The sequence below is a fragment of the Sinocyclocheilus grahami genome, unplaced genomic scaffold (assembly GCF_001515645.1).
Source record: "Sinocyclocheilus grahami isolate Dianchi unplaced genomic scaffold, SAMN03320097.WGS_v1.1 scaffold646.1, whole genome shotgun sequence".
Lineage (NCBI taxonomy): Eukaryota > Metazoa > Chordata > Actinopteri > Cypriniformes > Cyprinidae > Sinocyclocheilus > Sinocyclocheilus grahami.
Genome location: NW_015505825.1, coordinates 416,558 through 430,883, shown reverse-complemented (window position 1 = coordinate 430,883; position 14,326 = coordinate 416,558). Strand labels below are relative to the sequence as shown.

Sequence of the window (14,326 nt, the reverse complement as noted above, 5' to 3'; positions counted from 1 at the left end):
GCACCAAGAGCTTGTAACACTCCAAAGAGAAAGGAAAAATTGAAATCGCATCATATGGCCCCTTTAAAAGCTGAAAAAATCCAAAGGAACTCCGTTATTTTGACAGGAAAATACAACAAAGAATATCGTTTACACGTAGCGCGTCAATTCTGCATGTATGTAAAACTCTCTCTCTGCTCTCACCAAAGCGACGGCGAGTCGTGTGCCGTTACACTAGAGTTTACGGTACATCAAATACAGGAAAATTGAAAAATATCACAGATAGTCCAGGTGATATGTGAATGTAATGTTCACTTTTTCATAAAAGCATGAAACTTGGTACACTTGTATAGTTTACAGCCCTAAACATTTTCAGAAATGGAGCCATCGCAAAAACACCTCGTGGTTGCCATGGCGACCCTTTGACTTTCCGCCATAACCAAATTATGTATTTTGTGTCATATCTCCTGAACCAAACATGATAACACAGAAAAGGTGATGTCTACCCCTATGTTGTGATGGTCAAGGAACAACATAAACACTGTTCAGGTGAAGAGTTAATGGTAAAATCAGCAATGTGAGAAGGAAATAACAGTATCTGAGCATCACAGGATCACAGCATTTACAAAAGTCCATATTATGACCATTTTTTTTTCTTTCTTTGATACTTATCTAATATTTTCTTCAATACATTAAAAGATTGTTCTCAAGCATACTATCATATATTTCAGATATCAAAAATTCATCTCAGGTAAGTGTATTTCCTTACCTCTCAGGCTGAGTCGGGTAGGCGGTAGTGTGTTTCCAATACATTCTTGTTCTCTCTCAACAATGCTCTAACATCACACACAGACGGCAACTCAATCAGGTGAACAGTTAATGGTTAGTTCAGTGACTTTATGAGAAGGATTACAATGAAATCTCAGAAGATGCAGAATGAAAGTTCAAACATATTTCATGTAAACTTAATTTACAATCACTCTCTGGGGCCAGAGTTGTTTATCATGTTGTCCACAGGGGGGAAGCCAGAGTCTTGCATGCGGCTGGGTACACGCAGGTGAACCGCTAATATTTGATGTAATGGGTGGAATAATATTTATGTGTAGGGTGTGGTGCAGGTACGGGCCGGACGGTGACAAGCACGGGCAGGTTGCGGGTCCAATAACCAAGACTATTTCGACTTAGTGTGTTTCCAATACATTCTTGTTCTCTCTCAACAATGCTCTAACATCACACACAGACGGCAACTCAATCAGGTGAACAGTTAATGGTTAGTTCAGTGACTTTATGAGAAGGATTACAATGAAATCTCAGAAGATGCAGAATGAAAGTTCAAACATATTTCATGTAAACTTAATTTACAATCACTCTCTGGGGCCAGAGTTGTTTATCATGTTGTCCACAGGGGGGAAGCCAGAGTCTTGCATGTGGCTGGGTACACGCAGGTGAACCGCTAATATTTGATGTAATGGGTGGAATAATATTTATGTGTATGGTGTGGTGCAGGTAAGGGCCGGATGGTGACAAGCACGGGCAGGTTGCGGGTCCAATAACCAAGACTATTTCGACTCGGTCCAGTACACGCTGAGCAATGTAGCCAGTCGCAATGCCAGCTGTAGGGATTATATTAAAGGTACACTCTCAGGAAAATAGGTACAAAAGCTGTCACTGGGGCGGTACCTTTTCGGTACTAATATGTACACTTTAGGTACCAATATGTACCTTTAAGGTACCAGTATGGACTCTTTAGGTACAAAGTTGTGCCTTTTGAAGAGGTACCACCCCAGTGACAACTTTTGTACCTTTTTTTCTGAGAGCGTAGCGCTCTTTGCTTGCTCTCTGTATTTAATCTATTCACGATTAGAATCCATTTTTAATAAATTAGTTTTGTCTACCTCATGTAGGAGATTTAATGCAGGCGCGGTTCGGGTCTACCGGTCTTTGGAAACGTGAAAACATTAAACACACGATTGCGACAATATATGGTTTATTTGTGCTTTTTTAAATCACCTCCAGGTAATAAAGTATATGAACAATTCAGTGCTACTTGACATAGCATTTATTACAGTAGGCTACAGAAACTATTCTGCCTTATGACCAAGAGCTCGTAACACTCCAAAGAGAAAGGAAAAATTGAAATCGCATCATATGACCCCTTTAAAAGCTGAAAAAATCCAAAGGAACTCCGTTATTTTGACAGGAAAATACAACAAAGAATATCGTTTACACGTAGCGCGTCAATTCTGCATGTATGTAAAACTCTCTCTCTGCTCTCACCAAAGCGACGGCGAGTCGTGTGCCATTACACTAGAGTTTACGGTACATCAAATACAGGAAAATTGAAAAATATCACAGATAGTCCAGGTGATATGTGAATGTAATGTTCACTTTTTCATAAAAGCATGAAACTTGGTACACTTGTATAGTTTACAGCCCTAAACATTTTCAGAAATGGAGCCATCGCAAAAACACCTCGTGGTTGCCATGGCGACCCTTTGACTTTCCGCCATAACCAAATTATGTATTTTGTGTCATATCTCCTGAACCAAACATGATAACACAGAAAAGGTGATGTCTACCCCTATGTTGTGATGGTCAAGGAACAACATAAACACTGTTCAGGTGAAGAGTTAATGGTAAAATCAGCAATGTGAGAAGGAAATAACAGTATCTGAGCATCACAGGATCACAGCATTTACAAAAGTCCATATTATGACCATTTTTTTTTCTTTCTTTGATACTTATCTAATATTTTCTTCAATACATTAAAAGATTGTTCTCAAGCATACTATCATATATTTCAGATATCAAAAATTCATCTCAGGTAAGTGTATTTCCTTACCTCTCAGGCTGAGTCGGGTAGGCGGTAGTGTGTTTCCAATACATTCTTGTTCTCTCTCAACAATGCTCTAACATCACACACAGACGGCAACTCAATCAGGTGAACAGTTAATGGTTAGTTCAGTGACTTTATGAGAAGGATTACAATGAAATCTCAGAAGATGCAGAATGAAAGTTCGAACATATTTCATGTAAACTTAATTTACAATCACTCTCTGGGGCCAGAGTTGTTTATCATGTTGTCCACAGGGGGGAAGCCAGAGTCTTGCATGCGGCTGGGTACACGCAGGTGAACCGCTAATATTTGATGTAATGGGTGGAATAATATTTATGTGTAGGGTGTGGTGCAGGTACGGGCCGGACGGTGACAAGCACGGGCAGGTTGCGGGTCCAATAACCAAGACTATTTCGACTCGGTCCAGTACACGCTGAGCAATGTAGCCAGTCGCAATGCCAGCTGTAGGGATTATATTAAAGGTACACTCTCAGGAAAATAGGTACAAAAGCTGTCACTGGGGCGGTACCTTTTCGGTACTAATATGTACACTTTAGGTACCAATATGTACCTTTAAGGTACCAATATGGACTCTTTAGGTACAAAGTTGTGCCTTTTGAAGAGGTACCACCCCAGTGACAACTTTTGTACCTTTTTTTCTGAGAGCGTAGCGCTCTTTGCTTGCTCTCTGTATTTAATCTATTCACGATTAGAATCCATTTTTAATAAATTAGTTTTGTCTACCTCATGTAGGAGATTTAATGCAGGCGCGGTTCGGGTCTACCGGTCTTTGGAAACGTGAAAACATTAAACACACGATTGCGACAATATATGGTTTATTTGTGCTTTTTTAAATCACCTCCAGGTAATAAAGTATATGAACAATTCAGTGCTACTTGACATAGCATTTATTACAGTAGGCTACAGAAACTATTCTGCCTTATGTGATAAAAAAAGGTGTTTGTAGTACATTAACAAATCATTTATTGGTTATTGTCCAACAGTGTATCTGATGTCTTAGCCAATTAAAAGAAAGAAATAAGAGAAGAAATAAAGTTTCCTATATACAGTAGCCTATGTATATACTGTATGTATAATGTATATACAAGGCACTGTGTGTGTGTGTGTGGGTATATGCGTGTATATATATATATAGTACATTTCTATCCCCCTCACTTCTGAAATGATGGCTACTCCCCTATATATATATATGTAAGTAAAGTAAAATGGTCGCCATGGCAACCACGAGGTGTTTTTGCGATGGCTCCATTTCTGAAAATGTTCAGGGCCCTAATCTGTACAATTGTACCAAGTTTCATGCTTTTATGAAAAAGTGAAAATATCACCTCAAATTTTGCACATCACCTGGACTAAGATCGCCTGACGGAGCGTGAAACTCTGAAGCGCTCAGAGTATTCGGCGAGTGAAAATATATCTGTGCTAAACTTATACTTAGCCTCTAACTCACACACTGGCGAGTAAAATCTGAGAATTGATTAGCCAGTGGCTAATATTAGACATCATTTAGTCACCCAGAGTGAAGATTTAGTTGCATATGCGAGTGATTTACTCGCAATGTAGAGGGTTGGTATCGTTAAAAGCTTAAGGTTACTAGGATAACTAATAGTTAGCCAAACATTAGCGAGCCTAAAGAGCAGTTTTGCCTGACATTTCTTCCCTTTGTCCTGTACTTTGCTGCAGTATGAATTTCCTTTTAAGATACTTAAGACTTAATCAAAGAACTTCTATTGACAAGAAGTGAAAGCCAGTAGAACGTTCCATTGCAACCATACATTGCAACAGCAGCAGCCCTACGCTTCTGACATTTTGGAGTGAAAGCGACTGACTGGGCAGTCCACTAGCTTCTTGTTTTCACTATGGCAATATCAGCTGCTTTGTTTAAAAAAAAAAAAAAAACTTAAAATACAACCTGAATAATGACAATAATCACCAAAGTGATCCTCAAATCCTTTTAACAGTTTATTTTACAGACTTTGTGTTTAAGTCTTCCATTTTTTTATTTTTTTTTCACAAAAACTTTGTTCTCTAGAAAGTCCGTTTCGGTTGAAATTCTTTTAAGTTTAAGTATTAGCATTATAAACACTGAATTAATACCAACATATGAAATTAAATTAATGACATGCATCAGAAAAATTGGGAAACTTGGACAATAAATGAAGAGTTTATTTGCAAAAACGGATAAAAAAGAGCAATGATATGCAAGTGCTATAATAAGTCTCGGTTAAATTAACACTGTTTACATTTACGTTTAGTTTTATTGTGTTAGTTAGCTGATTAGTTACTATTATTTAATCTACCCAACTGCAGTTTGATTGATATTAATTGGAATGCAGGATAAAAAAAAAAAGTTTACGGAGTTATCTGGTTTTGAAAATGAACTCTTCAAATATAACAGCTTGACAGTAAACTGTTTTTGCAGTATTGTCTTATATTAATGTCCATTAAAGCAAGACTGTACACACACACAACAACAACAAAAAACACAGCCACTGTCTCCACAATTGTTTAATTATGACAGACACAGCAATGCATCATGTTCTATAAGATCATCATGTTCGTAGTGTGTTCCAGGGGATTAAAACGTACAATATGTATTTCAGACATAGTGGCGTAATAGTCACTAATAATAGTAATAGTAAATGTGTAAAGTTGCATAAAATGGAAATGATCAAAGTAGGCTAAAACTACCTCAACTGTGTACTTATAGTTTTTGTACTTATACTTTTCAGATAACTTTTGCAGTGGATTGCCGAACATTGTGTTCTTTCATTCCACTTTGACTTGTCTTTCGTTGTTATTCTGTCTGTTTCTGTGCATCTGTGCTGTTGTCCAGTTGGCATTTTCACTCGCGCTACCGAACCACCACCAAAAGGCTGTTACCCAAAAAGCCTCAGAGTTTTGCTTCTTGACTTCTTTACTCTTTGACGTAATTTAGGATGACCAAGTTCTTTCCTCTGTCATTAATCTGCAGCACTTCGTTGACGGCCGGCCGACACCTGCTCACCCCGATCCTCTGCCAGCATTGATAGATAACTGTAGTATGTTGCGAACCGTGTCTGTGCCACCAAGAGAAGGACTACGAGATGACCGCAAACCACACAATGCTGAAAACATCAGGTGTTTGTGTTATATAAAGAAAAAGCAAATAATAACTACAATGCAGTATTTTTATTCTATGACTTGTCGTGTCCTCCTGGGACCCAGAAAAAAAGTTTTGTGAATTTAGTATTTTTTTCATGTCATTAGAGCATAAGGAAAAATTGAAAAATAACAATTTTGAAAAATGATATTTTATTCATATGTTATGCTATGTCCTTTGTAGAGGACACCTGGATTCAAAAAAAAAAAAGACATGAATAGGTAAAAACAATGGATTTTTTTTTTTTAAATCAACTAAATTTTTAGGTTTCAGGATTTTTTTTATAGCAAAGTTTGTATAAAGATGATTCTCAACTATTTTATGAAAGATGTAACATAATTATTTGATATATAATTTTGCTTTGTGTGTAAAATGGCCTAAGAGGGTTTTCCCATTATACTGTATACAATCTATCTTTACTCTGCATCTAATTTGCATATTAATGTGTTCTTGGGGCAACGTAGTGATAAAAGAAGTGTAATAATGGGAGTAATAATTGGCTAGATTTTCATGACAATATCAAATATTTCATAGGAATATTGAAATATAATTTCTTTCCCTATTCATTTGTCGTGTCTCCCAAAATGTGTACTAAACATGCTTTAAGTCCTGGTGTCCTTTACAGTGGACATGTATGAAACTGATGTCCTGTTATGTAACAAAGTCATATTTTGATTTGAAACCCCATATAATTTTCCAGATTGATAACAGATTTATGACAAACAATTAAAAAAATGGGTCAGATTTAAAGATGATTACAAAATATTATATTTCCATAAGAGTGTTATGTTTGATCGATCATTAAATTAATGTCAGCCATTTTTAAAGATCTCCAAACATTTGGTATTTGTGAAAAGCCCTGAATGTGCTCTTTTCAGGATATCAAGACTCACTAAAATATAATGTCCCCTACAGAGATGAAAAGTCTATTTCTGGGTCCCAGGAGGATATTATTATTTATTTAGCATATTATTTTTGAAATATTAAATGTATATATCATTTTTACAGGTGTGATCTACAAGGCGTTTCCATTGTTATTAAAAAAGAGATGGTAGCAGAATCAATCATGGAAGATACCACTACAGAGGAGAGCACTATGGTCATTAAAATGGGTATGTGTTTTGTTGTTTGTTACAGTGATCTCTCTAATAGGGATGGGCGAATCGATCCTGAAGAATCAATATATCGATACTGATGCGAGTATCAAAAGTATCGATACACAAATAAAAAATATGGATACTAAGGTGTTTTTATTTACCAGTGATTTTATTTATCAAAAAAATTATGCATACAATATGCATTAAATAATAGTTGTGTAGGACGGAACTATTTTCCTGCTCATCTGAACACACGCAAATGTTGCAAGGCAGAATCAATCAGTCACAGAGAGCGTTCACTCACTTCTGACAGTGCATTCAAACAGCTGCGTTTCCCAAAAGTAGCCTATCGTAAGAAAGCATTGATGTATTTGGGAACGGCAGCCGAGAACAATGCAGAAAAAACATATATGTTTGAGTTATTTCACAAAAAACTAATTGAAATTGTAGCCTTGTTTGTGCAGTACATTTATTTAAATTTGAACATTACAGAATAGAACATGATCAATATGAACTTTTAATGTTAATATAAATCATACACTCTCAGAATAAAAAGGGGTAACACTTTATTTCGATAGTCCACTTTAGACATTCTATTAACAGTACATAACTTTGCAACTACATGTCAACTAGCAGTTAGTAGAGTATTAGTAGACTGTCTGCTTAATATCTTCTAACTCTTTCTTTGTGAACTTATTCTACTAACCCTAAACCTACCGTCTACTCTGAGAGTTAGTAGACGTGTAGTTGCAAATGAATGCGAATTAGTTGACATGTAGTTACAAAGTTACTTATTGTTAGTAGAATGTCTAAAGTGGACTATCGAAATAAAGTGTAACCTAAAAAGGTTGCATTTTATGCATGCAACAGCCTGTCACTGGCAGTCCCTTATGAAAATGAACCATGGTTTTACTAAAGTGACCATAGTTCAACTGTAGTATTTGTAGATTTCCATGGTTACCACTACAGTAAACATTTAAACCATGTGTAAACAAAAATATAACCTAATAAGTTGCAATTAAGGCGTATTGAATGTTAAAATGTGTTTCAAATATAAAGTTAAGTGGGTATTATTACCCATTTTACTCTTAGTAATTTAATAAATTTCATAATTTAAAAGTTCAGTTTAGAAGTATCGTATCGATATCGACCATACTGGCCATTAAAAGTATCGGTATCGTATCAAAAACAAAATAAGTGGTATCGCCCATCCCTACTCTCTAACTGCACAGGGCTGGTAGGAAAATATTTTTTAAAAGAAAAACAGTCTAGTTTAGTTTTCATTTTTTTCCCCACATATGGCAAAAAAAAGTAATCTGGTGGGGTTTGTTTGTTTTTTTTTTGTTTCTCAGAACGTTTGACCGATTCTCGATTTTTAACTAGTCAACTTGAAAATGTACAGTAACTACAACATGATTCAAGTGACTTTTTCTTTAATAACCCTCTAGTTCAGGGGTCACCAAACTTGGTGTCCTGCAGAGTTTAGCTCCAACCCTAAACAAACACACCTGAACTAGCTAATCAAGGTCTTGCTAGCTATATTTGAAATTAACAGGCAGCTAAACTCTGCAGGACACCGGTCTGGTGACCCCCTGCTCCAGTAAAAGAAAATTCTATTCCGACCCTAATCAAACACACCTGAACTAGCTAATCAAGGTCTTGCTAGCTATATTTGAAATTAACAGGCAGCTAAACTCTGCAGGACACCGGTCTGGTGACCCCCTGCTCCAGTAAAAGAAAATTCTATTCCGAGTGCAGCACACATGTTGTCAACATGATGTAAATGTTAAGCAAATCACTTGTTAAATATCTTTGCAAAGATGCATGATCTACAACTACATCTTGTACAAACGTGTCTTATGCATATGATATGTTCTGAAATAATACAAGGAAAAAGCTTAAAAAAATTCTCAAGTCAAGGTAATTCAAATTCAGAATGACTGAAGGTATAACACCAGTAGACTATTGTTAACTATAAAAGTTCTGTATAAATTTTTTTTTTTAAAAACAGCAGCTTTCAGCTTGCCACCATGATGCAAACATGAAATATTAGACACACAGTAGTAGTTCTTTACAGTTTTTTTTTATTTGATTGACCTGCTTTTCCATTGTTTATTCTATGTAAACATGGATGCATTTGCGCTCGCGTCTCTTGCAGCACCTCATGCATTAAACAGCATTCTAAAATAGTGGCACTCAATTTAAAAGATATTCGACTACCAATCCAGCATTTTTTTCCCACTTTCCGTGTCGCATCTTTGTTGCTGACATGCGGTTGGATCATTCTTTTCTCTTTACTGTTATCATTGGCATATTGTCAAATTCTAACATTTGGTAATATTTATTTCTGTTCAAAATCATGAATTTCTCAATTTATAAAAAATGTAATCGTGGCAAAACATTCAATTCGAATTCATCGATCAAATCTGAAAAATCACCCAGCCCTATTTCCCACATTTCTGCATCAAAGTGAATGTGTTCCAGATGGTAATCATTGTCAAACTTCACAAAGTCACACCATGGCATCCCAGTCATCCCCATCTGTCCTATAACTTGGTAATAGTACTCATGGTAACGTTTGAGACTGTGCTTCTGGAGGTATTGACAACCTGTGGCGCTGTATTGGTCTGTGCACTTTATTTCTACAATTCCATAGCTTTTGTTGTAGCCATACTGAAGGACTTTCCTGTCAGGAGATGTACCTTAATGGAGGGCATGTAGACTTGGTTTCAAGCTCCAGGCCTTTCTTCATTGCTTTGGTTTGCAGTGTTGTCTTCTTCCTCAGCATGCTGGTGGCAAGCTGCCTCTTATGGCGCTTTTCCACTGCGTGGTACGACTCGGCTCGGCACAGCTCGGTTTGTGTTTCCACTGCAGTTCAGTCCGCTTTAGAGTGGGCGGGATTATTCACGTGTCGTTTATAGTTGCACTGCCTCTACTCCTGAAAAACTTTTTCTTTCCGCGTCTCCCCCTCAAGCTCCCGCTGGATCCGCTCCTCTGCTATCAACAAGAGGAACGTCTGTACTTTCTCAACAGACAGCAAAACAGCCACTTTTTTTATTGTTAAAAAAGGTGCGCTTGTTCAAAACAGTTGCGTTCGATCCTTCGCTGGCTGTGCTGATTTAAATCTAGCGGTTCTGTTGTGTCAAGTTCAGTGACGCAGGTAGTGACGATTCTCTCCGGCCAATCCGTGATCAGCAGAGTTTACACATCACGTTTTGGTAACGGTACGGTTCACTTGGAACCTCAACCGAGGTGGTACTAAAAAAAGTACCAGATACCAGGTACTGTACCCAGTGGAAAACCCCCCAAAAGTGAACCGTACCATGCAGTGGAAAAGCGCCATTAGTCTGCTTTCCTGGAGTATGCTCTCTTGAAAGAGGATGAAGTAAGATGAGGCGAGCGGACAGAGTGCCAGATGTTGTTGATGCTTGTCTGGGTTCTTTCTCCAGTGCCTCTGATTCAGACTTTGAGACCGTCATTCCATTGTAGCATTCCATCTGGTCTTTTGTTAGGGCTGTAAAGAAGGTACTTGGTTGTGGTGACAATGGGAAAAGTGGAAGATCATCAGTAGGGTTTCACAGGGAGGATCTTGGCCAAGTGTTGTCCAATAACGGGAGCTACACAATCACACAAGAAAAGGAAAAAAAATATTGCAATGTTTGTAAGTTATTTACATTGTGCTTATGTCCTGTGTTAATAAAACACTAGTTTAAATAATTTAATTCTTATGTTTCCAGAGTGCACAGATGACCAACCCCAGACAGAAGAAACACAGGTGGAACTGGAAAGACTGAAGACTCTTCTTGCTCAAAAAGAAAAAGAAAACGACTTGCTAAGAGAGAAAATACAAGCTCATCAGGCTCTTTACCCACTAACACCAGAGACTGTAAATAACAGCAGTGTCCCTAACTACTTCAAATACTGCACTGGGTTCACTTACGATGAATTTAACGAACTGTGCCGATTTTTCGCCCTTCCAGATAATGAAACAGTCCCACAAACACACATCCCCTTGACATGTGATAAACTGAACAGGCACATCCGCCACATGCCTTTACGTCAACAATTTCTATTTGTAAGTTATTTACATTGTGCTTATGTCCTGTGTTAATAAAACACTAGTTTAAATCATTTCATTCTTATGTTTCCAGAGTGCACAGATGACCAACCCCAGACAGAAGAAACACAGGTGGAACTGGAAAGACTGAAGACTCTTCTTGCTCAAAAAGAAAAAGAAAACGACTTGCTAAGAGAGAAAATACAAGCTCATCAGGCTCTTTACCCACTAACACCAGAGACTGTAAATAACAGCAGTGTCCCTAACTACTTCAAATACTGCACTGGGTTCACTTACGATGAATTTAACGAACTGTGCCGATTTTTCGCCCTTCCAGATAATGGAAAACAAACAGTCCCACAAACACACATCCCCTTGACATGTGATAAACTGAACAGGCACATCCGCCACATGCCTTTACGTCAACAATTTCTTCTTGTACTTATGAAACTAAGACAAAACTACGACCTGGAAGAGCTAGCTTTCAAATTTCAAATTGATATGCAAAGTGTTAGGACTTTATTCAGTTCATGGATTGACTTCATGTATGACAGGCTATGTAATCTGTCTGTTTGGCCACACAGGGACATCATTGCAGAAAACATGCCCGACAACTACAAAGCAGAGTTTCCAACAACTTTTGCCATTCTTAATTGCACAGAGATAAAGATAGAGAAACCTAGCTCACTGTTGGCACAAAGTCAGACTTGTTCTAACCGTAAGTCTACTAACACACTCAAGTCTCTGATAGCCTGTGATCCTCATGGCTCCATCATGTTTGCATCTACGCTATACACAGGATCAATTTCTGACCAAGAGCTGTTTAGACGGTGCGAAATCAAAGATTTACTGAAAGGTCTGCTTCAGTGTGGCCACCTTAAGAGAGGTGATGGGCTGATGGTGGATAAGGGGTTTCTCATTGAGAAAGATGTGAAGGAGCTTGGCCTTCAACTAAACATTCCTCCGTTTGCAAATCTTCACATGCCAGTCCCAGATGTTCAGATAGCAAAAAAAATAGCCAAACACAAAGTGCATGTAGAAAGAGCAATAGCCAACGTCAAAAAATTTAAGATAGTGTCTGGTAGAATCCCTAATTACATGTTAGAAAATATAAATCAGATATGGTTTGTGGTGTGCATGTTGTCGAATTTCCAGCGACACAGCATTCAGGCATAGGTTGCTGAAGAACCCACATAGGGACAGCAAAGTGCTGCAGTTAATTCATGGCCATGATTTCTCTCTGCTTGTCACGCAAGTTATTATAATAAATTTGCATTTTGTATCCCATTTTTAACCTTTCAGATTCTTGCTATAGTGTGAATGTTTTTCTTTTGTAATGATAATAATTCAGTCTTAATCTGTATCACTGTTTTACCTGGTAGCTCAAACCACTTGCAAGAGGGTACTTTTCCTAACCCACTGCATCTATTGGTGACCTATTTGCTATGTAGCTCACGGGTGTCCCTGTCCAAATCCTCATTTGCCACTTTAGACAAAGCTCTGCAATATACAAAATTCACATCTACTTGTCATAAAAGTTTAGATTACTGGTACTCCAACACCACAGTAAGTTGCACGGTTTATCATATTTGGTATTTCTATCATTATTTATCATGAAAACAGCTCACCTACCATTGCTGTGGTGACAGAAGTTGGATATGTTTTCGGTTTGGAAGTTCACCCCCACCACAACAGCTGTTACGGGCAGCGGTTTAAGTTTTCTTCCTCGTGGCTTAGGCTTGTGGAGGACTGGGCTGAGAAACTGCACATTTTGGGGGCTTTACAGAGGTCCAGGGTATAGATAAGACCAACGACATGGGCGCAGAAACCTGTGGAGCTAACCAGATGTTGTTACAGCACACTATAGGCTAATAATGTTATGGTAATTAGCTAATGCCAGCTAGGATGACTTACTGAATGTGACGTTATAGATGCATACTGCTTTTGCCTTTTAATGATTCTAATTAGGGTTGGGTATCATTTGGGATTTTTACAATACCGGTGCCGAATCGATACTTTTAAAATGGTACTGGTGCCTGAACCAATAAAAAAAAAAAAGCCACAAAATTACAGTGGATGACATTAAAAATTGCTTTTCTATTGAAGAAACAAAAAAAACAACAACTTTACATTGAACAGTATATTAAAATGTTAAAGTATATGGAAATACAGTGCCTTGTGAAAGTATTCATACCCCTTCACGTTTTTTTGTTATGTTGCTGCCTTATGTTAAACTGCTTTAAAGTACTTTTTTCCCCACATCAATCTACACTCCATACACCATATTGACAAAGCAAAAACAAAATTGCCACAACTTCGTAAATTTATAAAAAATAAAAAACCTGTACATTGCATAAGTACTCTTACCCTTAACCTTGGGCGACATTTGACTCTTGAGTCAGGGGGGGCAAGGGGAAAAAAAGAAATATATATATATATTGGGATATGGGAGGATTCTAAAAAGCTTAACTCATCTTTGCTCATCGCGATCTTACAAAGTTCTGTTATAATCAGTGAAGCTCTCTAAACTGCACAATGAATCTCTTATTTACATCGCTTCTGCACTTAGTCATGAGATGATTTACGAGCGTGCATAACTGCACTTAGGCCCTGTGTCCACCAAAGCGTTTGATGCTATATCTGTTTAATAAATTGCAATTATTGACGGTTTTTTTTCTGTCAAAGGAATTATTAGGCTATTATTAATAGTAGTAATAGCAGCAGTATATGTTATCGATAAATTGCTATTAATTATTTTTTTTCCCTCCCCCCTCACAGACAACAGATGAGAATGCACAATCCCTGTCACTGACCCAAACCCAAGCCAACAGCACACAGCCTAGATCTCCTGACTCCCCTGATGTGCCACCACCCTGCACACCTGAAATACCTTTGCGTCGCACTCTGGCTCCAAAGAGAAAGTCTGAGCCAGATATCTCAGAATATCAGCGCTGTGTCCCGAAGGCAATTAATAATAAGCCAGACGATGATGAGCATTTTCTCTTAAGTTTATCTGGGGCTTTGAGACGCCTTCCTCCACGCCGTCGTTCAGAGGTTAAAATAAAATTCCAACAGATTTTACATGAGGCAGAATTTACCTCTGACAATTAGTAAAACACTCACATACACACAGACAGACACACAAACACAGAAATACTTATAAACAGCTGTAATTGCTTCAATTTTTATATTTATTT

General features: G+C 37.7%; 1 protein-coding gene across 1 annotated transcript in view; it reads left to right on the top strand.

Annotated features, from left to right (window-relative positions):
- LOC107558453 (uncharacterized) overlaps positions 1-11,183 on the top strand; it is a 12,504-nt gene extending 1,321 nt beyond the window's left edge. Inside the window, exons 2-4 of the mRNA XM_016242118.1 lie at positions 5,808-5,953; positions 6,984-7,087; positions 10,810-11,183. Of these exons, the coding sequence (XP_016097604.1) occupies positions 5,808-5,953; positions 6,984-7,087; positions 10,810-11,183 (624 nt within the window). The remainder of the gene's footprint in view (positions 1-5,807; positions 5,954-6,983; positions 7,088-10,809) is intronic.
- The last annotated feature ends 3,143 nt before the right edge of the window (positions 11,184-14,326 follow it).